At 35.7% G+C, this 27,053-nt stretch overlaps 1 protein-coding gene across 2 annotated transcripts; it reads right to left on the bottom strand.

The window, feature by feature from the left end:
* Window positions 1-5,024: 5,024 nt before the first annotated feature.
* On the bottom strand, window positions 5,025-27,045 carry MOB4 (MOB family member 4, phocein). Of its 2 annotated transcripts, XM_045806391.2 has the most exons (9): window positions 26,893-27,045; window positions 23,602-23,664; window positions 23,179-23,226; window positions 15,439-15,539; window positions 11,456-11,498; window positions 11,179-11,265; window positions 6,666-6,745; window positions 5,428-5,539; window positions 5,025-5,298 (listed from the first exon to the last, which is right to left on the bottom strand). In XM_045806391.2, the coding sequence occupies exons 1-9, from the start codon at window positions 26,950-26,952 to the stop codon at window positions 5,167-5,169; spliced, it is 726 nt and encodes a 241-aa protein (XP_045662347.1). In that variant the 5' UTR covers window positions 26,953-27,045; the 3' UTR covers window positions 5,025-5,166. The 2 variants fall into 2 exon arrangements, with proteins under 2 accessions (XP_045662347.1, XP_045662349.1); XM_045806393.2 differs by lacking the exon at window positions 23,179-23,226.
* Window positions 27,046-27,053: the final 8 nt, after the last annotated feature.

Here is a 27,053-nt window from a genome sequence, read left to right as displayed (position 1 = left end):
ATTTAACAGAGGCGCCTGGGTGGCTCAGTCCATTAAGCATCTGCCTTCAGCTCAGGCCATGATCCCAGGGTCCTGGGATCAAGCCCCATGTCAGGCTCCCTGCTCGGCGGGGAGTCTGCTTCTCCCTCACCCTTGCTCCTCCACCCCACTTGTGCTATCGTGTTTTCTCTCTCAAATAAATAAAATCTTTAATAAAAAAATCCATTTAAAAACCCAGAAGTACCAAATATTTTTTAAAGTGGTTTAAATATTACCAAACTCAAGGCAAGCATACTTTTTCTCTATACACACCTGGTTTTAAAAACGACAGGGGCACCTGGGTGGCTCAGTCAGCAAAGCGTCCAACTCTTGGTTTTGGCTCAGGCTCATGAGATTGAGCCCCAGGTCGGGCTCAGTTTGGAGTCTGTTGGGGTTCTTTCCCTCTCCTTCTCCTTCCCCCTCTGCTTCCTCCCTCCCACTTTACACATGCATGCATGCTAATAAAATCTTTTTAAAAAAATGACATTTTGGGGGGCAGTTAAGTAGGGATTTCCCACAAAAATCAAAAGGATTCTATTGAATTACCCGAACTGGATGAAGTGGGTATATCGTTTGTAACAGTGACCATACCCACCATTTCCTCATCTCAGCAGTTTTGTTGTTCGACTTCCCTCGGTCTATCTCTGATGGAAAACAGAGGAAAAATAAGAGGACACAATCCTATTATTCCTACTTAATTTAACCTCTTATTTCTCCTTGATTTAACCTCTTACTTTAAAAACAATGTATAAAACATTTTTAAAAAATAACATTTCCGGGGTGCCTGGGTGGCACAGCGGTTAAGCGTCTGCCTTCGGCTCAGGGCGTGATCCCGGCGTTATGGGATCGAGCCCCACATCAGGCTCCTCCGCTAGGAGCCTGCTTCTTCCTCTCCCACTCCCCCTGCTTGTGTTCCCTCTCTCGCTGGCTGTCTCTATCCTGTCGAATAAATAAATAAAAAATCTTTAAAAAAAATAAAATAAAATAAAAAATAACATTTCCTTCTAGGCACTGACACTAAGGAAAACCCAAAATATTAAAATCAGCAAATACAGAGATGTAGAAATTTTTCACATAAAGCATACCGTATAAGAATGTTCCTTTGACAGTGTCACAAAAGGCAGTGAAAATTCTACAAATCCATAACAAACTATAATTTTTAAGTGAAGTTCTAGTTGTTGTACAAGATATAGATGGCCCGCATGAGATCCGTCCAAAATAAACTGGTAAATACACTATTTTTTTTTTTTAAAGATTTTAAGTAGTCTCTACACTCAATCTGGGGCTCAAATTTACAATCCTGAGATTAAGAGTTGAGGCTCTACCGACTGTGCCAGCCCAGGCACCCCCACTGTTTATAGAACGATAAATTGCTTTTACCAAGGTTTAGAGCAGAAATATAGATCAGGATAAATTGCTAAATTCATTTTAATAAATGAATAGCCTATAAATTTTGAAAGTTGATGCTATAAATAATCCTAGAATATCAGACACTTAATTGACATACTACCTTTATGGATATAAATTCAGAATATCAATTGCATTTATCTTCTGGAAATTTAGTATTCTCTGCTTAATTACATTAGGTTCTCACATTTGATACACAGATTTGAGTACTATAAAAATAAATGTAAATAGCAGAAAAATCAAACAAATGAAGGAATGTAATTAGATTCCCAGCACACATAAAATTCCAGGTATCCCCAAATGTTAAGAGTGAGACTCCTGGTAAAAATTTTTGTATGAGTAATCTAACCCTCTAGTGGATTCATTTGGTAGTTATATGGTTTTATTGTGTACACTACACAAATAATGTGTTTTTTAGAAACCACATTTGGGGGGCGCCTGGGTGGCACAGCGGTTAAGCGTCTGCCTTCGGCTCAGGGCGTGATCCCGGTGTTATGGGATCGAGCCCCACATCAGGCTCCTCTGCTATGAGCCTGCTTCTTCCTCTCCCGCTCCCCCTGCTTGTGTTCCCTCTCTCGCTGGCTGTCTCTATCTCTGTCAAATAAATAAATAAAATCTTAAAAAAAAAAAAAAAAAAAAAAAAAAAAAAAAAAAGAAACCACATTTGGATCTTTACACCATCTCAAAATACACCACTAAATGTGTTGTACATCTGTAGTGGCTGCTTAGTTAACAATTAGCTGTATTCAAGAAATGAAAATCATCTACTTTTACTAAAACATTTACATAGCATGGAAAAACACCAAGAAACCTTTTAACCACATTCAACACTTATTCAAAAGGTAATATAAAGGGGTGCCTGGGTAGCTCAGTTAAGCGTTTGCCTTAAGCGTCTGCTTTTGGCTCAGGTCATAATCTCAGGGTCCTGGGTTCCAGCCCAGTCTGCTTCTTCCTCTCCGCCCCTCCTCCCTGCTCGTGCTCTCACCCTCTCAAACAGATAAAATCTTATTAAAAAAAAAAAAAAAAGAAAAGGTATATAAATAAAATGTAGAATTTGTACAAATAAAATTATAGGAAACCTTCAGGCAAAAAGTTGTCATCATGTAGACAGTAGGGCGAAAAACCCAGGGAAAAAACAATTTAGTTCTGTTACAATGAATTTCACATCAGTTAGTAAATATGTTCAAAACCGTAACACGGTCCTTGTTAACAGCATAATCATGGATTTCTAATTTGATTCTGATATTAAAAAGCATTAAGAATTTAACTGAGAAATGCATATTTACAGAAAAAATGTAGACCCACAAAAGAACAATGATACTTACAGAAACATCAATTATTAAATGTTACTTTCCCAGATATGATTGGAGAAACAATGAGTTGACTATAGGATCAAAATAATTTATGGAAAGTTTTAACTTTTCGATCTACATTGGAGAATCAAAACAAAAGTGCAGCCTAATTTCATTATTGCACAAAACTGAGTTTTCTATACCCCTCCTCTTAGATTTAATTGTGTAAATCCTTTGGTAGCCTAATTTTTTAAAATCCCACTTAGGTACATACACATGTATTTTCAAAATTCTGTACACAGTATTAAGGAAAAACAGTAACTTTCATTTAGGTCTGACCTAGTCCAGTGAGTCAATTTCACAGTACAATGAATATGAATTAGATGTCAGTATGAATACAAAAGAAAGCCTACAAACTGATGTTTTCTTTTGGGGTTTTTGTTTTTTTGTCGTTGTGGTTTGTTTTGTGTTGTGTTTTATAAGTTCTAAACACAGTACAGGGAAAAAGGAATGAGTAAGAAAAAACATCATATTTTATTTCCCCTTAACACCAAGTCATATTATTCAGAATGTGTTTCAAAATACTTAGCCAGATCACCAATCCCAGCCACTGCCTCAGTTCAAATGTTCACTAAGAAAATAATCAAGCAACAGAAATCCATTGTGAGACACCACCTATAGAGAACAGCTACATTGCTATATATAATTTATTAACTTAGTAATTTAGTCTCTCAATATTTAGCAAGTTTGTGTAAAAATTACTATTCCTGTTGGTTTATAGTGACATTAATACAAATGCATAATTTCAAAGTCAACATTCCTTTCACTATGAACATAAAACTTAAAAAGATAGTTGTGGGTTATAGTAATGACTGGCTGCTGGGATAGCACTGTTCAAGGCCAAATACATTGGCAGGCTTGGAAAGGCTTAAATATATATACACACACTCTCAATTTGCTACTATTTCCCATATTTCTGCTATACATCCTTGTTGTATAATATGATATAAATTATTTCCTCAAATTTGAAAAAAAAATCAAGATGAATACATTTTCATCTTCCTTTCAAAATAACCCTTTTAAATGAAAAAGAAGTTCCCATTTGTTAACTCTGCTCAAGAGATGGATTTAAATATTTTCTTCACTACATGTGTAATTTTTTTAATCCTATCTTAGTGCCTCATTACATCTAGTTTAGCAATAAGACCTCCAGTGCTTTGTTGAATATTGCATTCAGTAGATTAAAAGGTTGTAAAATCTGCAGTTGAATCCTTAAGACATTGAATCATAACAAAGTCCAAAAAATGTATGACCATCAACACCCTTGGAAGCTGTGAATTATTGCAAAAAAAAAACCACCCCTCACATGTGCATATAATTCAAACATAAACTTTGTGGGGAAGGGATGTAAAATAAATACTACAATATTTTCAACTCTGTTTAACTGTCACTCACTTAGATGCTTAGATGAAAGGATTAATACTACTAACAGGAAGAATCAAACTATTTTAAAGAATGCTTCCCAAGTAATTAGAACGATTTCGCAAAACAAAGATAAGCAAGAGCCTATGCCAATACATTTTTCCTGTAGTGTAATGTAATTGCTAATATGAGGTATAATCTGTAAGCAATTAGTACAAATATAAATAGGTATAAGCCACACTAAATCACAGTCTGGTGAAAAGCTTCTCAGCTAATGCAGGTTGGATAGGGAGTTAAGGGAAATGAGAACAGAAGGACAGGGCAGGTTTCCCGTGGGAACGTCATTTACATGCCTTATCATTATCACCATCTTGTATTTAACAGTCCACTGTTGCAGAAAGGTAAATCCTTTCCAAGTATGCTGGTCTAGAATATAATTTATGTAGCACAGTACGATTATTTAAGTATTACTAATACTTCATTTGCATTTATATTTGGATTATACACATAATCATGTGTATCAAAAACTATAAACAGAATTTTAAAACATTTTCATCTCATTTTTGAAAAGTTAACAGTTAAGACTGAACTATATACTACAGAATTTTCTAGAATATCTAAACTATGGGTAAAACCAAAGGAAAATATTACTATTTTTTAGTAAATGGCTTGTGCGAAACCTCGAGTTCACTCATCTTTTTATAGATGGGTTTATTTGATGAGGATTGTGATCCAATGATTGTTTAGCAGCAATTTTACCAAACTGTAAATTCTTTTATTAACAGGCATTATAAACAGATAATACTAATCTTATTTAAAAACCATGAGTGCCACACTGGTGAATATACAGCTCATGAATAACTTAAAAAGTATTTCCCATTTTAAAAGGCAACACTCAGCATACAAAAACCTATACTAAACAAAGCTATAATATGGATACATGATTGATGTGTCTAAAATGATATATATACAGTACATAATTATTGTTAATTATGTGATCAGTACATTTTTTTCTATATGATTCCCTTTATGCTTCACTTTCCCCAGAAACTGAATTCTGAACTTCCTCTTCTAAAATTGGTACAATCAGGTTATCCTTGGACATCAAATTATATTTCATCACAAATTTAGTAAACCGGTGACACAAAAATGTTTCATTCTGTAGAGAGAAAGGAAAAAAAAGTTATTTTAACTTACTATTCAAAACCAAAAAAACTAGACATAACATCAACATATATTATTGTCATTCTGATAAGAATGCATCAGGTAATTAGTGAAATATACTTACTTCATATTCATCAAATATCTGCCGATGATGAAAATAAGCATGTGAAAATATTCTGTAAATCCTACGGCATACTGATCCTAGTTTTGCTACAGATGATTCCTTTATGCTAACCCTAGAAATAGGAAAAACATCAGATTCATAGAGCTGGACAGATCTCACGAAAAATACAGTCTAATCTTCTCAATTCACAAGTGTGGAAACTTACACCTAGGGAAAAAAGTGACCAGTGCAAGGTCACAGTGCTAGTAGGTGGCAAGAGTAGGACTCGGACCTCTGTTCTTTACTCCTGGGCCAGTGCTCTTTCTACCTAACCACATTGCCTAAGAAACTCAGTATTACAAGTTTTGAAACTTTGTTAAAGTTCAATGTAATTAAATCCCTGACAAATCAAAATTTACTAAAACATAACACTGACAACATTAACACTTTGTTCACTACAGATGATTAAAACAGCTAAAAGGAATTGTTTTATTCTATACAACTTGTTTTTTTTTAATAAAAAATGCCTACATATAAAAAAAAAAATGTAGGGGCGCCTGGCTCAGTCAGTGGAGCAGGGGTTGTGAGTTCAAGCCCCATGTCAAGTGTAGAGATTACTTAAAAAAATTAAAAAATTTTAAAAATGTATAAAGGATACCGAAGCAAAAAACAGTATTTTTTTAAAACATATTTTATTTGAGCTCTTTATCTGGGGGAAAGAATCTCCAAGTCTATCCATCTGATAATAGGTATCTTAATAGAATAAAAGGCCCGTCAACAAACTTCTCCAATAATATATTACAATATACAGAAGCTTCTTCCCAGATCTTAAAAACCTGTAGGCAAGGATAAGGAATCCTTCAAAAACGAGCAGTCCAACTTAGGAAATTCTGTTCTTTAGGCATGCTGTGTAAAGAGGAGGCCAGCCCTAGCACAGAGATTCAAGTAAGCAAATGTGTAAATATCTCAACTCTAAAGCATGAGAGGGAGAGCCCTGGAGAATGACACACAGCAGCAGGGACTACCCTTGACTAAACTGACCTGAGCTTTGGGAGCCAAGTCCTGCTGCTTTTAGTTTAACCACAACCTTAATTTCAAAATTTGAGTAATTCTGAACTAGCTAAATATACAGCTTAAAAAAAAAAAAAAAGTTTAAAGAATATAATGCATTAACAACAACCTAGTTTGTTTTAATACAAATACCAACGTTTTAAATTAAACCCAAAAGGTTTAACACTATGTTTAAAATTTTTATTTACCTGCTGGGAAAATATTTATTGCTATTCAGAAGACATGCAGCACCATCAAGTGTATGTCTAGTATAGTCTATTGCAGGACACTATAAAAGAAAGGACAGAAAAAATGCATCATGCTTCTTATATGAGGTCTGTTTATTATATACTTGTCTTATTCCAAAAACCTGAGCACGTTTGAAGAAAAAGGTCTCTTATAATATCAGAATGACTGTAAAATTCAGTGTTACAACAAATACAGTTATATTAAAAAAGTAAAAAAACGGGTGAAATTAATTTTAATGACTTATTTTATTTAACTCTATATAGCCAAAATTATGTCAACATATAATTGATATAAAAATTATTAATGAGCTTCTTTGGGGTATTTAAAAATTAAGATGTAATTCACATACCAAAAACAACTCTTTTAAAATGTACAACTCTGAAGTTTTCAGTATATTCACAAATTTATGCAACCATCACCAACTACATTCCTAAACATTTTCATCACCCCCAAAAGAAACCCAGTATCAATTAACAGTCACTTCTCATTCTCTCCTCCCCCTAACTTGAAGCAACAATTAATCTACTTTCTGTTTTCCATGGATTTGCCTATTCTGGGTATTTCCTAAAAATGGAATAATACAGGAATGCCTGGGTGGCTCAGTCAGTTAAGCCTTGGACTCCTGATTTCAGCTCAGGTCATGATTTCAGAGTCATGAGACTGAGCCCTACTTTGGGAAGATGCTCCCTCTCCCTCTGCCCCTCCCCCATAACACAGGCATTCTCTCACTCTCAAAAAAACAAAAAAGGAATAATAGTGGCCTTTTGTGTCACTTAGCATGTTTTCAAGGCTCATCCACAGTGCAGCATGAGTACTTTATTTTTCTTTTATTCAAAATCTTTTTAGACTTTAATGTTTCTTATATATACAAAATGCTGTAATCCCTTACAGACGTCATTCCTTTTTATGGCTGAATAATATTCCACCATGGGCATATACCACATTTTGTTTACTCATCATCAGTTATTAAAAATTTGGTTGTTTCCATGTTTGGCTATCATGAACACTGTGACAATATTAGTGTACAAGTTTTGTATGGACATATGTTCTCAATTCTTTTGGGTATATACCTAAGAGTGGAATTGCTAAGTCATAGAGTAACTATGCTTACCTTTTTAAGGAACTTCCAGACTGTTTTCCAAAGTGGCTACAGTATTTTACAGTCCTATCAGCAGTGTATGAGGGTTCTACTCCCTCGACATCCTGGCCAACACTGGTTATTACCTTTTATATTTTAATCAGTCTAGTAGATGAAGTGTATGCCATTATGGAGTATATCTTTTCTTTTTCCATTTAAAAAAATGTAGTAAAATACATTTCAGATGAATTTTGCCATTTCAAACTTTTTTAAATGTACAACTCAGTGGCAATAATTACATTCATTATTGTACAACCACCACTACTACGTGTTTGTAACAAAAGGTTTTTCATCATCCCAAGCAGAAACTCTATAAACCATTAAGTAACAACATCCCATCCCCACCATCCTTTCTAGATATTTCATATAAGTGGAATCATACAATAGCTGTCCTTTTATGTCTGGCTTATTTCACTCAGCAAAATGTCCTCAAGGTTCATCAACATTGTAGCATGTATCAGAACTTCACTCTCTTTTATGACTGAATAATATTTCATTCTATACATTCTGTTTAACTGTTCTCATTGTGGTTTTGATGATTAATGATGTTGAGCATCTTTTCATATGCTTACTGACCATTTGTTTATCTTCTTTAGAGAAATGTCTATTCAAATCTTTTGCTCATTTTTTAATTGGGTAGTCTTTTAACTGCTGAATTGCAACAGTTCTTTATGTATCTGAATACCAGACCCTTATCAGAGTTACGATTTATAAAAAATATTTTTCTCATTCTGCAGACTGGCTTTTCACTTTCTTGACAGTGTCCTTTGAGGCAAAAAAAATTTTAATTTTGATTGAATCTGATCTATATTTTCTTTTATTTGTGCTATTGATGTCGTATCTAAGAAATCAGTGCCTAGCCCAAGGTCATGAAGAGTTACACATTTATTTTTTTCTAAGAGTTTTATAATTCTAGTTGTTATATTTGGGGGTTTGATCCATTTTTAAGCCAAGTTTTGTATAAGGTGTGAGGCAGGGGTCTAACTTCATTCTTTTGTGTGCAGATATCCAGTTATCTCTTTTTGTTTAAGATTTATTTATTTACTTATTTGACAGAGAGAGTGAGAGTGAGCAAGCACAGGCAAGGGAAGCAGCAGGCAGAGGGAGAGGGAGAAGCAGGTTCCCCACTGAGAAAGGAGCCCAACACAGGGCTCGATCCCAGAACCTTGGGATCATGACCTGAGCTGAAGGCAGATGCTCAACTTACTGAGCCACCCAGGCGCCCCATCCAGTTATCTCTTAATGAGATATTTGACATTGCCTTTTGTACTAACTCTTTGAAACTGGTATTTTATTTTGCACTTAGAGTACATCTCAGATTGGACTACCAACATTAAATGCTCCGTAGCCACATGCAGTTCACGGTTATTGCTGTATCAGCGTAACTTTAGATTAATTGGTTTCTGGAAAAAAAATTTTTTTTGGGGGGGGGGAGTTTTACCTTGTTTTAGCTGCTTCCTTCCTTCTCCCTCCCCCGCCAATTAATTCTCAGTTAACTCATCCTACTTTGTATCATATTTAACAGCAAAAAGTTGGCAAAATACAGAAGGTCACCAAATAATAAGTAATGTGTTCACAAGCTTTATAAATTCTATTTTGCCAAGTATATGTTACTGCAGTCTGCATATGTCTGAAAGGGCTATCAGATAATAACATGTTATAACCTTTGTCACTTACAATTAGTGTCACTTATCACTGTGTACAATTTACCCAATTTGCTGCAATGAGTGTCTTTAAATTCTCGAGTAAATCAACACTGGTGCGGAGTACCCTGCCTCTTCTATGTCAGAATCCTCCCCATTCTTTTAATCCAGAAGAGCAACTTTCTTAGCTACTAATCTGTTAGTTGCTATTATTTCTTGCCTGCACAATTATTCCAAGAGTTCAGAAAGCATCCTTTCAAGATTTTCTTTTGTTTGCATTTTTACAAAAATCCCTTTCCATACAACTACCATTTGAAAATCCTACCATCATCCTCCCTTGACACATGGACAATTCAATGGAGCTTGTCTTCAGCAATCAATGTTGCAATTTTAAGACTCATTCACAGGACCTAATGCTGATGATCATCCTATCTTACATTTAACGTTAATCAAGAAAAAAGCAGATGTGACAAAGAGTACATATAAATCTCATAATACATCACAAACTGGGCATCTTTTCCACTCTGAAGTGAAAATAATGCATCTTTACTATTTGCCAAAATTAAATTAGCCTTCTTGATTCAACTTCCTAATTGCAATTATCACATAATTCACTATACTTACTAAGTAGCCAATTTCAGGAAATTATCAATAAACTACTATGTGGATTTTCCCAGATGTAAAGTGATACACAATCTTAATATTGCTTCAATTAACTAACATAAAAAAAAGTCACACCCTGAATGAAATCAGTCAACCGAGTAAGTGCTATATACTCCTTATTTTGGAGAATTTACATTCCCAAATAAAGGAATACCAGATGTTCATTTTGCAACCAGAAACTCTCCAGTTGTCAAGCCTTAGAAGTCTAGCAATAAAATGACCATCTGAAGGTCTATAATTCTATAGAACTGACCTAATCCAAACATCTTCAATACATTTAAGTGTCAAGTAAAAAGTACAGATTAAAAGGGAATGCAAATCACGGGGAAGGCAATGAATAAACAAATCAGCTGTAATTTTTGAATTAACTAAGGAAAACTGAATTATGTACTGGCTATTAGATAATATGAAGGAATTATTTGTACTAAAAATGTTCTATAAACAATTGTTACTTCCTATACCCTCACCTCGACAAAAACTAAATGAGGAGAAAACATGTATAACTTTTTCAATGTAGGACCAATATGGAGAGGAAAATCATTACGGTGGGTTTCAAATAAATAGGAGGAAATAGTAATAAAATGTAGAGTAAAAAGTACTGACTGTAAAGTTAAGGAGCCCAAAAGCAACATTTCATTAACAGATTGAGCATCAATTAGTAATCACCAACAGTTACTCCTATCAAAAGAAATCATCAATGACTAAAAAAAAATTATGACTGAACCAAAAAACTAAAGATGTATATCTCATCCATTATACATTAGATATCAGTGTGATATGACAGATGCTATTCCGTGATAGCCAGTGAATCACAAAGTGAGTTCTAACCCATGACACTGCCCAGTTACAAAAAATGATAATCATTTTTAGAAGAAATCTTAAAATAGCATACTGGCAATAAATCTGCAACAAAGAACTCTAAACCAAATGACAAACAGTGAACTAAACACTAAAAATTTATCTACCACTCTCTGAGAGAGATTTAGGTTATAATGATTTTATTAGTCATTCTATTTCATTATTTCTCACCTCTTTTGGAGTTTTATGAGCTGCACAAAGAAAAATCCATTGTTCAGTTGCTGTCATCTGAGTACATGTATCTGGATGGCATTCACTCTGTTAGAAAAGAGTTACATTTCTTAATATGTAAAATAATAAGAAAGTTTATCATTTGGCTTATTACATTTCCATGTAAAACTCTAGAATAATCAGAAATGTTGGGTAAGTCTTTGTAAACACCTTAAGTTACAATAACAGAAAAACATAAAAACTTCCAATTATAGCTTTAACTTAAAGAAAATATTACCTGAAGTTTGACAGCAAGTCCATTTAGTTCAAGACAGAATTGCCTAAAAATGCAAATACATAAGTGAAAAGTCTTATCCATCCTCCACATTATTTTTAGAATACTAATTGTAAAAACAGAATCCCAATAGTATCATTCTTCCTCTCTCATCACCATTATCAACACCATCTGAATTTACATGGCACGTTTCTTAAAAAGACAGTTTAGTAAGTAAAACCCAAAACTAACAACCCTAATAATGTTCAATATCAGAGTACAGTGAACTGATCAGACTTTTACACTAGAAATTCGTACAATTTTTCTGAGAAGTAATCTGAAAATATATACTAAGACCCTTAGGAAGTGTGTATTTTTTCCTAAGTCATTCTCCTAAGAATCTATTCTAATAAAATAACCAAAATTCCAGGCAGATATATATACAAAGATGTTCACAGAAAATACACATAAAATTTTTTTGAAACACTCCAAATAATCAGTAATTGCACAGTAGTAAATTGTTGGTATGTACATAAACAAAGGATGTGTGTCTATATTCACAATAAGATTCCAGTTATGCAAAAAATTATGTGTATATATATCTATACACAAACATATATAGAAAAAGGAATGGGGCGCCTGTGTGGCTTAGTCAGTCAAGGGTCTGCCTTCGGCTCAGGTCATGATCCCGGGGTCCTGGGATGAGTCCCACCTCAAGCTCCCTGCTCAGCCGAGAGCCTGCTTCTCCCTCTCCCCACTGCTCATGCTTTTTCTCAAATAAAATAAACGAAGTCTTAAAAAAAAAAAAAAAGACTAGATGTTTTATATGCCTATATATTTTACAAAGTTTTGCTCTGATTACAAACAACATGCTCCTTATAAAAAGTCAAATATGAACAAATATATAATGTACAATAAGAAAATCCTCCATAATTCCGCCACCTCTTCCCAAAAGTTATAAAGTAAATTTGATTTTCTATGCAAAGATTACAACATACTGGGATCATAGCATACACAATTTTGCAACTTGCTTTTTGGTCACTTAGTAGATTGTAAGCATTTTTTCATGATCTACTTCTTCTAAAACTGCCAAACTGAGAATCATAAAGCCTAGAACAATGCTTGGAACATAGTAAATGCTCAAAAAATATTTCTGAATAAATGAAGAATGGAGGAAACTTCATAACATCAAGATTATCATTTTTAAACTAACATTATTTTATATGAAAAGACAATCGTCTATGTCAAAAAGCTAACTTACTTTATTGCTGTCAAAATACTGAATGCATTTCCCTCTAAAAATCTTACCAATTAATCACTATTATGTTTCCCCAACAAATGAGAACAGTCTGAGTCCCTAAAAATGCAAAGCTAAAACCTTTTACAAAGGTAGAAGATAAGAGTCCCAAAGGGCAAAAACAAAACAAACACACACAAAAAAACCCTGCCCACATATGAAAGAAAAACTATTTAAAGTATGTGATAATAGAAGAAAGCAAATAAGGAGTCAAATTTTCACTTGTCTGTGAATGTATTTCCTTTCAGATCCCTAACAATAATGCTGTTCTTAGGTCACAAAAATAACACTATTTCTGATTCACCACACCACCCCTCTACTGCCCCTTATCTGTAGCCTGCATGTTACAGGTTTTTGAGTTGTTTTCCACTAAGTGGTAATAAAGACAGGTGGTGAAAAATAGTTTCTCATCTAGTTTAGCTCACTTATGGCCAACGGCAAAATTAAGCTACTGATCTGGCAGTGTTATGAGTACAATCTGTGGCACACAGTGCAAATATAACAGCTTCAAGTTAATTCAGCATAGGGCTAACAGATATAGTTGAGCAGCTGAAGAGACAAGCCAGAGCTGAAATCCAGCCTACATTGTAATCTCTAAACCATGCATCCTGCCATAGGATTGTATCCACTCAGAAGAAGAGGCATCTTTTCCTAACTACAAAGATTCCGTATGGGCTAGTGAGAGATTTGAATGAAGTCCCATTAACATCATAATATTATCAACTATATTAACTAATAAAATCAAGTATTAAGGCTCAAATCAATTACATCAAGCACATGAAAAAAACCAAAAAGCTACTTTCAAAACTCTTCTTGGTGAACTACAAAGATGTATTCACTACGATAAAGACACAAAAGAATATATATGTGATCTATAATACATAAATACAAAACCAAAATAAATTGGATAATATTCAAGGGGAAAAAAGTAAAAGTAACAGCACCGGAACAGAACAGGAGAAAGGTTTTATAAATTTTGTATATTGCATATTTTATAGTCTAAGTTAAATAGGGAGAAAAGTTATTCTTAGATCTGAAATTAAGATCTTGTATACTAAAATCAGCCCTTGGGGGTACCTATCTGGCTCAGTCAGTAAAGCATGTGACTCTCAATCTCAGGATTTCAAGCCCCATGTTTGGTATGGAGCCCTACAATCAATCAATATAAATCTGTGAACTCTAAAATCAGCCCTCACTTCTTTGGAATTATACTCGTAGTGGAAAAAACATCCTCATTTATTTTCATCATTAATCCCAACAGGTAAGTAGGTAGTTATTTTTTTCAAAGCTGATTAAAGTAAGGCAGAGAATATGTACTGAAGTGCTATCTTGATTTATAAGAATGGGAAACTATCTACATATTCATACTTTCAATTATCATGCATTAAGATGTGGTTTTAAAGAACTAGATCAGGGATGACTGGCTGGCTCAGTCGGTGTAGCATGCAACTGTTAATTTTGGGGTTGTAGGTTTGAGCCCCATGCTGGGTGTAGAGATTACCTTAAATAAACTCTTAAAAAAAAAAAAAAAACTAGATCAAGTAGTCAAGTGATTTGTCTAAGAAACTGGCAGAATACAAAGAAGTCTTAGCAACCTGACATTGCTGAACTGTTATGACAAAACATTATGTCTTAGCAATGTCTAGCAGGAAATATTATCTATTTTATTTAGGGTAAGTACTATTTCTACTCCACTTATTACTTAAAAATCAACTCAAAAAGTAAACTCTGATGAACATATATCTCATGCCACATTCTTTATATTTAACCTATCAACTCATCTCAGTTCCCATTTACAGTGGAAGTTTGTAACTTCCAGAAACAACTTAGTAACTCTAAGTTTAACTCTAGTTAACTGTCATTCACTAGTCATCAATTCTCTCATTCAAAGGGCATCAGGAAAAGTGCTCAAACTCCTTACTTCAGAATTACAATTAATCTTTAAAGATTTGGGAGAGAGAGAGTGAGTGAACACATGTGTACACACACACTTGCAAGTCGGGGGGAGGGACAGAGGGAGAAAGAGAATCTCTAGCAGACTACCTGCTGAGTGTAGAGCCTGATAGGATTGATCTCATGACCCTGAGATCATAATGTGAGCTGAAATCAAGAGTCAGACACTTAACCTACTGAGCCACCCAGGTGCCCCTAGAATTACAATTAATCTTTATTTACCACATGGAAGACTAGAAGTTCACAGCAGTTAATAGGCAACTCACCAGATACCAAGCCTAGACTAGGACCTTCTTATGATCCTCCATAGAGAAATAAAGTTTATCATGAGTGGAAAATAGAGATAATGCATTTATGGTTAAGGGATAATTTGTGGTTAAGAAAAACTGTACAGGGATGCCTAGCTGGCTCAGTACATACACCGTGCAAATCTTGATCTTGGGGTTGTGGGTTCAAATCCTACATTGGGTGTAGAGATCAAGAAAAAGAGAGAAGGGGGGAGGGAGACAGAGAGAAAGAATGAAAGAACAAAAAGCTGTGTAAATAGATAATAATGCCCATATCCATAAATGAAGAAAACAATCAGTAAATAACAAAGTTGAAAACTTTGTAACACTGAAAACACAAAAGCTTTAAAATCTGGCTTCTTAGTCTGCAATTACATAATGATTTTATTTACAATTCATAATCATCAACATTAAAAGTTAATTTTAAAGTGGAATTACTATCACTGTTTTGATATATCATGAAGATTTACCTTAAATGCTCATATTTCCATACACCTTCATCTTGGCCTTCAGGTGGTTCAAGAATTTTGTCAATATTGGAACAATCTGCTCTTATGTTTTGTTGAATATACTATAAACAAAAAAGTTCTCAGAGTTAATTAAAATATTAGACTTCATGATAAATCTTATGTTAAATATATTTAATTTTTGAATACATGACTGCTCTTATGTTCCAACTTTTTTGGGTTATACACAAATTAGGAAACCAAGTACAGAATCATAATCACTAATTCAGAAGAAAGGAGGTAACCCTTACCTATGCTTTCTCCAATTCAACTTCTTTGGGATAAGATCTACCATATAAGTGCAGATATGGTACTTACCAGGACTGGATGTGGGATCAAAACTGTAAACGATAATTTTCATAAGAACACAAAATGTAGACAATATAAATATAACTGTTGTACATAATATAGGATTTCATGAATAGCAAGTATCTAGAATAGGCAAATCTATGAGGACAAAAAATAGTAGCTGTTTAGGACTGGGGAAAGAAGAGGAGACAAAGGAGAACAAAGATAACTGCTAATGTGAATGGGATTTCTTTCAGGTGGGGAATGAAAATGTTCTAAAATCAGATTGTGGTGATGGTGTACAACCCTGTGAATATACTAAAAAACCACGTATGCATATTTTAAATGGGCGATTTCTATGGTATGTGGTATTCAATAAAGTTGTTTACAAAAATAACTAGCAGAAAAATAAATCAAAAGGAAAAAAAAAGGCACAGCCATTCACTTAAAGTAAAATAAAACTTTAAATTTCAGATCTTTTCAATGTTTCATTCAATCTATGATTTAAATACTCTGAAATCTGAATAGGCTAAATTAGATTAAAATGCCTCATTACAGATACTTAATAACTGCGCCTATCTATTATGCTTATTTTTAGGCAATGTTTCTTGAATATTACTCTCATGTCAAAAACCTGCTCAAAAGATTTTAATGACTCCCTAATGCCTGTTTAAACCACTCTCCCTGATTTTCTGACCCCATCCTAAGGTCCAAAGTTCTGCATGAAATTGCTTCTCTCCTCAAGCAGAACGCAGCAAATTCTTTACCTTTTCCACCGGCCACTTCAAACTCCATACAATTCTTTCCAAACTCTCTGTCCCCCAGCACATTCAAATCTTTCCTGATTATTCTAGTACTCACAGAACTCCCTCTGATTTCCTCCATTTGTCACTATATAATCTACATTAGCAATCTGTCTATGCACTCTTATCTTTCCTGCTCCTATTATACCTCCTATAGAACTCTTACAAGCATTTATTTATATTTAATGTATAACAGTTATTTTCGAGGGTCTCCCTCAAATAAAAAAGAGACTTAGTTTTGTTTTAAATTTTAGTATTAGCATCTGGTAGATAGGCGATTTTTAACAAATTTTTATTGTCTTTTCCTAAATTATATTACTTGAAGTCAAGGATAAAGGTATGTAATTACCTGAAATGTTAAAGCCGTGGAGGATTAGGGATGAAAAAATTTACTAAAAATGGAGTGTAGACCCTGATTCTTTAATATTCTTTAGTGGTCCCCAAAACAGTTTGGTAGTTAGCACACAAAAATATTCTCTGCTTGGGGCGCCTGGGTGGCACAGTCGTTAAGCGTTTGCCTTTGGCTCAGGGCGTGATCCCAGCGTTCTGGGATCGAGCCCCACATCAGGCTCCTCCGCTAGGAGCCTGCTTCTTCCTCTCCCACTCCCTCTGCTTGTGTTCCCTCTCTCGCTGGCTGTCTCTCTCTGTCAAATAAATAAATAAAATCTTAAAAAAAAAATATTCTCTGCAATATGGTTTGCTCATAATCAACATTAACTTTTTAACCACATATTTAGTAAATGAATTTACTTATAATTATTAAAATTTTTATATGTAGAATTACAAGCTGTCAATCTTTAGGGAATCTAGAATCCTTTTATTAATGATGATTTATGTAAAATATTTAAGAGAACAAAAGAAATCTGTAACTTTGAAAGAAAGCAAAAATGTCATGTGTTTTCTGAACTGAGTCCTCCATACTTTTATGCAAATAGAGACAGCTATCACTTAAAATGAGCTAAGAAATGTCTTAATGCTCACTGAATATAACTTTTACGTCAGGGAACTCTTTACATTGTTTCTGAGTTAGTAATATCAGCAATTTCATTTAGTCTGGAAAATTATTTTTATTACCCTCAAATACATGTGAAAACTAAAGATTTACAAACTGCAACATGTTTCTCTATCCTGTCACACATCATAATGTGACATAAATCTAAACTACGATTAATTTTTTCATGTGCATCACAAGTTGGACAAACATAAAATAAGAAAAAAAGAATCAGCTCTATCATGAAAAGCTGGAATATTAAGTACCTTTTCAACATCACCTTTATTATGTTGTTTAGTAATTCAGTTAAATGGAAGAGCATTTACCATTACTACTTAAAACTTCTGCTTCTGAATTTTAATGCTAAGAGTTTTTGAAACTGAGTAAACTGTACAACTATTATTTAAGAAACTGGCTTTGTAATCTTTAAGAAAATCTACCAAAAAAATCCAGAAAACAAGCTCATGAGAATAGTGTTCTTTATGCTTCTAAGGACTTTAAAATCCTAACTTATTACCATTTCTTGAAAAGAAACTTTTTGTTAGCTTCCAAAGGTATTACCACTTCTACCTGATACTGTCACCTTGACCAAGCTCACTAGCATTTCAGATGCTTTCAGTATATACTCACTTTCCAAGCCTTTCAAGTCTCCCCAGTACAGAAATTACTACATCAGATTTTAGACTAAGTCAAAAACAGCATGAAATTCTTCTTCCTTCTGTTATGAAAAAGGCAGAAATATATCTTTCTAGTGATTTCCTGTGGGCTATAATTATTAATAATTACAATGATCTAGTACTATATTTTAGGTAAGACTTTTCTTAAAGCAGTTTTTAGAAATCACTTGGGAAGAGTAAAATACACAGTAAAATACCATGCAAAAGCATTTTATTGCTTCCACTCCTGGGTAAGATGGAGTAAACACACATCAACTTTTCTCTCCCACTGAACAAAACCATAAAATTTGGACAGAACTTGAAGTGCAGCAATTTGAGGTCTCTACAAAGCAAATATCAGAAAGAGGAGCTGGAAAGAACATCAGAATTCAAAGTATCACTGAACTGGCAGTATGTTTGCTGTGTTTTTTTTCTCCCCTCTGGTAACCACTGGCCTCAACTCAATTCAGGATAAAACCCAAAAATGAGCACTGTTGGTGCTGACAGATCTAGGAGAAACTACATAGTTCCGTCTCAAGAAGTGGAAAAGGGCACTCCTAAAACTCAAAAAGAGTGGAAAAAAGCTCCTGGGTTTTTGCTCTCTGCTTTCTCTCCACTTTCACAGTCTACACCTGAGACAACTGCACAGTAATCAAACCTTATTTCTTTTTCTCTCTTTACCTTCCACAACTACAGCACAATTCTAGTAAGTGATTTCTGGCTGGAGGACCAAAGAGGTGGGCCCCAGGAAACCAGAATGTATCAGAGAGAGATTAGAGAGAGTGAAGCTCAGAAAAGTGACCCCATAAAGGTGTTTATGAACTCCTGGGCTCAATCCTAATCTGTGCATGCCCACATGCATTGATCTGATCACAATTAGCATATGAGAGATGGAGAACTGAGCTAAGGGATATACCTCCACCCCGGCTGACCATGGGTTGGTACACACAGAACAGATTCACGGAGTAGCACAAAGGCTTTAAAAACTGAACCTCAATCTGGCTGGAACCTGCAGCCTGTATCTAATCAGGTCAAATGCCTGCTAAAACAAAAACATCAACATTCTCCATGGGATTCAATAAAACCAGAGTCTAAACATAATATTCAAAATTTCCAGAATACAATCTAAAATTACTTGGTATACAAAGAACACATGAAAATCTCAATTCAAGAAGATGAGTGTGCTGGGGGAAGGGAGTAGTGGTAAGCTGTTACTGTTTAATGGGCACAGAGTCTCGGCTGTTAAAGCTGAAAAGTTCTTTTAAAAAAATGAAAGGGCAACCCTCTCGGGTCCCCTCCCTCTTCAGGAGCTTTTTTTACTATCCCTCAATGAACTTTGCTTTGCTGACCACCAAAAAAATAAAATATAAAAAAATACGGGACGCCTGGGTGGCTTAGTCAGTTAAGCATCTGCCTTTGGCTCAGGTCAAGATCCCAGGGGTCCTGGGATTGAGCCCCACATCAGGCTCCCTGCTCAGTGGGGAGTCAGCTTCTCCCTCTCCCACTCCCCCTGCTTGGGTTCCTTCTCTCGCTATCTCTGACAAATAAATAAAATCTTTAATAAATAAATAAATAAATAAATAAATAAATAAATAAATAAATAAATAAATAAAAATCTGCAGACAGGTGGTAATGATCACACAATAATATGAATGTACTTAATGCCAGAGAACTGTACACTTAAGGGGCCCTATCTGGCACAGTCGGTAGAACATGCAACTCTTTTTTTTTTTTTTTTTTTTTTTAAAGATTTTATTTATTTATGTGACAGAGAGACAGCCAGCGAGAGAGGGAACACAGCAGGGGGAGTGGGAGAGGAAGAAGCAGGCTCCCAGCGGAGGAGCCTGATGTGGGACTCGATCCCGGATCGCCAGGATCACGCCCTGAGCCGAAGGCAGACGCTTTTAACGACTGCGCTACCCAGGCGCCCCAGAACATGCAACTCTTGATCTCGGGGCCGTGAGTTCAAGCCTCATGTTGGGGGTAGCGTTTACTTAAAAAAATTAACCTAAAAACTTAAAAAAAAAAGCACACTTAAAATGGCAAAATGGTAAATTTCATACTACATATATTTACCACAATAGAGAAAAGCAGAGTGAACACCAAACAGGAAAACCCAAAGAAATCCATGCCTAGACACATAATCAAAGTGCCAAAAATTAAAGATAAACCAGTGAAAGACCACACGGGACCTATAAAATATTTAAAAAGCTGCAGCTTTCTCATCAGGAACCACAGACAGAAGGGAATGAATGGCACATGTCGAGAGTGCTGAAGAAAAGAACAGCTGGAGCACCTGGGTGGCTCAATTGGTTGAGAGTCTGCTTCTGGCTCAAGTCATGATCTCAGGGTCCTGGGATTGAGCCCTGCGTTGTCGTTGGGCTCCTGGCCCGGGGGTGGGGGGGTGGGGGGGTGTCTGCTTCTCTCTCTCCATCTGTACCTCCCCCCACCCCACGCTCATTCACTTTCTCTCTCTGAAATAAATAAATCTTAAAAAAAAAAAAAAAAAAAAAACCATCAACCCAGAATTCTATATCTAACAAAAATACCCTTCAGAAATGAAGATAAAGACATTATCAGATGAAAGAAAACCGAGGGTGATTCCTAGCCAGCATATCACTCTAAAAGAATTGCTAGAGGAAGTCCTTTAGACAGAAGGGAAAAAATAAATAATTAACACCAGAAGAAAACCTGGGATATCAGGAGCAACAGAAATTATAATATCTGGGTATAAATATAATAGGCCATTCTCCTCCTGAATTCTTTAAAACATGTTTGGCAGACGAAAGCAAAAAATATAACATTGTCTGATGGGGTTTTCAAAGTAAGTAAATGTAATCCAGACAACAAATGCATAAAGGGATAATGGGATCTATAGGAAGGTAGTTTTTACATTTCAATTAAAGTGGTAAAATACCGATTCTAAGTAGACTGAAAAGTATTTAGTAATCTCTAGAGTAATTATCAAAAATATTATATAAAGAGATACTTGGGGCACCTGGGTGGCTCAGTCAGTTAAACTCCTGCCTTTGGCTCAGGTCATGATCCCAGGGTCCTGGGATCGAGCCCCACATTGGGCTCCCCCCTTGCTTTGCAGGGAGCCTGTTCCCTCCTCTCTCTGCCTGCTACTCCCCCTGCTTGTGCTCTGTCAAATAAATAAATAAAATCTTTAAAAAAAAAAAAAAAAAGCAAGCAATTCAAGGGGTTCCTGGGTGGCTCAGTCAGTTAAGCATCTGACTTGGCTCAGGTCATGATTTCAGGGTGCTGGGAGGGAGCCCCACATCAGGCTCCCCACTGAGAAGGGACTGCCTCTCCCTGTTGTTATGCAACCGAAGAAAAGCCCTGGACTCAACGGCTTCATTGCTGAATTTTACCAAACATCAGAACGCCAATCCTCCTCAAACTCTTCCAAAAAATCAAAGAGGAGGGCATAATTCTCAACTCATTCTATGATGCCAGCATTGCATGATACCAAAGCCAAATAAAGACACTCGAGGAAAACTAGAAACCAATACCCCTTACAAACATTGATACAAAAATCCTAACAAGCCAAATTCAGCAGCAAATTAATAAGATTATACATCATGATCAAGTGGGATTTATTCCTAGAATACAAGGATGGTTCAACATGCAAAAACTGATCAATATACCACATTAACAAAACAAAGGGGGAAAAAACCCACATGTTCATCTCAACTGGTACATACGACAAAATTCAACACCTTTTTAGGATAAAAACAGTCAACAAACTAGAAATAGAAGAAAACTAGTAACATAACTCAACATAATAAAGGTCACATATGAAAAACCCACAGTGCACCTCATACTCAATGTGTAACACTGAAAGGTTTCCTCTAAGATCAAGAACAAGATAAAGATGCCTGCTTTTGCCCCTTCTGTTCAAAGTAGTATTGGAAGTTCTAGCCAGGCAATTAGGTAAGAAATAGAAATAAAACGCATCTGAATTAGAAAGGAAGATTACCTGTTTACAGATGATATGCTCTCAATATGTAGAAAACCCTAGATTCCACACAAAAAAATTGTTCAAACTGATAAATTCAATAAAGTAGCAGCACACAACCTCTACTTAAAAAAAAAAAAAGATTTTATTTATTTGAGAGAGTGAGTGAGTGAGACAGCGAGCACAGGATCAGCAACAGAGGGAGAGGGAGAAGCAGACTCCCCTGCTGAGAAGGGGAGTCTGTTGAGCAGCGGAGTCTGCTGAAGCAGGGCTCGACCCCAGGACCCTGGGAACATGACCTGAGCGGAAGGCAAACACTTAACCAACTGAGCCACCCAGGTGCCCCACAACCTCTACTTTTAAAGGGAGAAATATCTATACATTTTTCCTCTAATTTTCCCCAATTTCCAGGCATAGAGCTCTAGGCTTATATTTCTGTATCCTCCACAAGGCCTATCTCATTGCCCAATAAATATTTGCTGACTGAACAATACATTCTTAAAAGGCAATGAACAAATAGCCATTCATTCATGAATGCTTGTCCATTTCCTGTGCTAAGTATCTAAATATTATAAGTCCATTCTAAAGGTTTTTAGTATTTGTTAATATCATGAATGTTTTATATGCTCAAAGAATTCAATTGTATCCCTATTTCATTTTCCAGGATCTTCAAATAACAAAATAAAATCCAAATACCTATCTAGGTTTATTATCTAGCCATCAAGATAAAGCCAAATAGCTTCTCTTTATTGCATATTTTTCCTTTAAATATGTTAACCAACGTCTAGTCAAACATACTAGTACACCCTAATTTCAGTCATCCTTTTGTTAACCCCTTAAAGCAACTTTTAATAATTAGCTATAGAAACTATTTTTCCCCAGATTATAGATTTTATTCATTTTCGAAGAATTGCTACATTTTTTTTTTTAACTCCATCAGTATATAAAGAATGTGTAAGAGTCTCTTGAGGGGCTTTTCAAACCAAACATGCTACAGAAACCCACCTCCTTGATAATCATTTCTTTAGTGAGATACTTGATAGTGGCAACAACCTAAAGGGAGGCATAATGGTAACTTTTAGTAAATTTAGATACATGTTCTCAAGTGTTTAGCCACCAACTAAGTATGTTCTTTTTCCTACCTAATTATGTTATTCTAATTTAGCATTCAATTAACTTTGAATGAAATTCACTCTAAAATCAAATTTGGTACCCTAATTTGGTAGATATTAATAGATACTAAATGTACTTAAGCTTCATTGTAGTTTACTATATCATCTTAACCAAAATGGAGGATTGATAAAAGTTTTAAAAAGGCATTCTGTTATTTCCACGGATTCTGACTTGTGCTAAAAGATAAAGGAATATTTACACCAAGGGAGGCAAAATGCTTAGGTTATTGGAATTGCAAAACAAACTAGTTATTACCTGCTGAACAGCTAGTGTACTGTCCATTTCATCAAAGGATTCATCAGGCCAATTATAGAAATCCTATAAAAAAAAACCTCATTGTTAAAGCACAAAGTTACAAAAAAGCAACATTATTGTGATTAACTTCAATTTTTAATAAAGATGCAAAGTTACACTAGAGAAAAAAAGCTCTCATACTGTAAACAACAGGATTATCGGTGAATAAGGGAACTTTATTCAATGTCTTTAAATGAACACCAAGATTTTATTTAACTGAACTATAAGTTACATTTTTTTCAACCACAAAACCCTCAAATAGGGCTCCCATAAACTCTTCATGTATTACCTGAGGAGATAAATCACTTTTTTGTTTATGGTGGTTTAATATTTCTCAAAAAGGTAAGCTGAAAAAGAATCTCCAAGCACTGAATCAGTTTTTTACCGAAAGAGAACAGTTTGTGGTGAGGGGTGGGGGTAGTACTATTGTAGACAGACATTATAAATTTTTATTCCAATTCCAAATGGTGTTTTAAATTTCTAAATCAAAATATGAGCTCCATCAAAAAGTAGTCATCCAGCCTTCTTTTAAGGGCGATAGATAACTTTTGTGGATCAACTTACACTAGTTCTGAATTCCTCTATAGTTGGTCCAGTTCACAGGCATTCCCCTAAGTGATTAAATATCGTCCCACCTAACAGGTTTTTTCAGCAACATCTACCTATGTATCCTTAGCAGGCAGCACAATGCCTAACACGTTGGAGTCACCTGATAAATGTCTCTGGGCTATAACTGGGGGAAACAGTAGTAGTGAACCAATGATCTATAATTCTGTACCAATCAACACAGGTAAGTCTCCAAACATCTTAAGCAAACTGGACCAAACTGAGGAATTCAGGGTATGATACCACATGAATAAAAGTTTAAGAAATCCAAAGCATACTTATAGATATAAATGCATACATAGTAAAAGTATGAACAAAAGGAATGATAATCACCATCATTGGTTGGGAGGAGTGGGTAGAAGACAGAAGAATGTGATAAAGAGGGATTCATCTATATTAGTAATGTCTTAGTTATGAGGGTAGGTGATGGGTATGCCTTCTTAAATGTCTTAAATTTTTCGTATCTTTCTTTTTTATAGTTGCCCTGTATGAATGAAAATGAACTTATTTTAATATGTCAAGAAATAAAAACAACTTTCTGGAAATTGTTCTAAGATGTCTTTCCCTAGACATCATCTAAATATTATTGAAGACTAGTTTTTAAATTGTTCCTATGTAATTTATACTGAAACTTGTTTCTATCAATATGCTTTGACTATTCTTTTTAAAATAAAATATTTTGTTTTAAAAATATTAGAAAACAGGTGCCTGGGTGGCTCAGTTGTTAAAAATATTAGAAAACACATATAGGAATATCCAGAAAACATACAAAACTGTTAATTGGTAATCAAATGTTTTGTCTCATCACAACTGTCATATACTTTAGACACAAAAGGAACCACAAATCAGCTTAATGAACATTCTCATCTACTTCAGGGAATAGACATTTATTGAAAATCAACTATATGCCTATATCCCAATCTAACCAATTAAAAAAAAAGTAGGGAAAAAAAGTAGGAAAATACAGTTGTAAATAAATCATTTAGAACAGACCTATTTCACTGAAGGAAATTAGTGTGACAGACAAGGAATAGGAAAGAATGCTGCTTATGCAGTCTTTTTTCCTTTTCTTCTTTTTAATCCTGACCTCTCCTGTCAGGATTTAACAACCTTGATCTATGACAATGTGGAAAAAAGTAAAGGAGATATCTTTATGTGACTTATAACATAGGAAACAGATGTGTTACAATATTAACTTAAAATATTTTATAATCTTTCAAAATTAAGAACTGAGTAAATAAAAAATGGATGGTGATTCTCAGAATGTGAGTACAAAAGGCCAACCTCTGAATATAAAAATATAAAAGTTGATCACTTAAGAGAAACAATGTTTCCAAAGAATAAGAAGTTATCTGAGAAAAAAGTATTTATATAGAAAGTTTGGAAAAGGTAAAAAGAAACAATAATATATAAATTTCCAGCAATATGTCCATAAAATTGCCAGAAGTAACTGACAGCTAAATTTGACTCTATAATACAATGTTTAAGCTCAATACTCTACATTTCAGTCCAAAAAAAAAAAAAAAAAACTTGTTAAAGAGAAAAAGTCACCAGTGAACTAAGAATCCAGAGACTATGTAACCTCGAGCAAAAGCAGTCGATTCTCTGGCCTTGTTTCCTCATCTGTAACATGGATCTAGCTAGGAAGGCGCGTGGATCTAAAGATATTCCCTTTCCAAAATTCTGTACAGGATATTAAAATCTAATCTCTGGCATATGGTCAGAGCTCCATAGTGTTTTCCTAGGTTCTCCCCCCCTCCCCACTTATATCACTTTTTCTTTAAAATTACACTTTAACACATCTCTTCTGATTTTAGAGCACATACTCAAGAGCAACGTACTTCAGCTGGTAGATTAATCACATCAAAACTAAATGCCTGTTTGATTTTTCTTTAGAATGTGAGGCATCCCATCTTTTGAAAACTCCCAGAATCAATACCTAAACGAACACCAACTCATCCCAAATACTGCCCTACTAAAAGTTGGTAAGATATTATCAGTTCATTCCTTGACTATGCCTCACATAATAACAAGGAATGACATCTAACCAGGGCAACCTGATGATGAAAACTTGCTGGGGCAAAGAACAGCTGCAGCGAGAAATGGTCAAGGCAAACTGCAAGAGGAGGATAAAGTAAATTATCGCCACCCGGATCCGGCTAGACAAGCTAGATGGCAGAAGCCGGGCAAGCACGTCACAAACCAGGTAGGAACCGGAAGCCAGAAAGAGGTTGGCTGTGTTTACACCCCCTCCCACCGTGGCGGCCCCGACCCTCATGAAACCCCCAGGGTCTCCACCTGGCGGGCCGCACCCCTCCGACGATGGTCAGCTGTAGTTCAGGGGACAGACGAAAACAAACAGTAGCTGCTGACAGTCTCTCAGCCCCGAGCCTCGGCGGTCACCGCCAGCGGCTCCCACACACCCCTCATGCCCACCCTCAAGTCAGGGCTCCGCAGGCCTCGCGAGCCGCCGCCGCCTCAGCCAGACCCAGGGGCTGCGGCTCCGGAAGAGCAGGCCGGGCACGGGTGCCCCTGCCCGCCAGCTTACCGCCCCGGGCCCAACCTTCTCTCAGTGGCCGCCAGCTTCCAGGTGCGGCGCGGCTCGCCACCGAGAGTTCCCCGGCAGGAAAGGTGCATAGATCGTACCTGCGCCTTGGTGCCCGGCCTGTTCCGCCTCAGCACTGCCGTCCCCTCCGCCATGACCATAGTGCCAGAGTCTGGGCGGCTGGAGTCGATACCCGGATGTAGGGGAAGGCGGCCTGCGCGGGGCGGGGGGCGGGGGAGGCGGGACGGGGTGGAGCGGCGCT

Source organism: Ursus americanus, chromosome 1, assembly GCF_024610735.1.
Source record: "Ursus americanus isolate L20-20 chromosome 1, mUrsAme1.1.p, whole genome shotgun sequence".
Classification (NCBI taxonomy): Eukaryota; Metazoa; Chordata; class Mammalia; order Carnivora; family Ursidae; genus Ursus; species Ursus americanus.
Note: the sequence above shows the minus strand (reverse complement) of the source record. Positions and strands in the feature narration are given on the sequence as shown.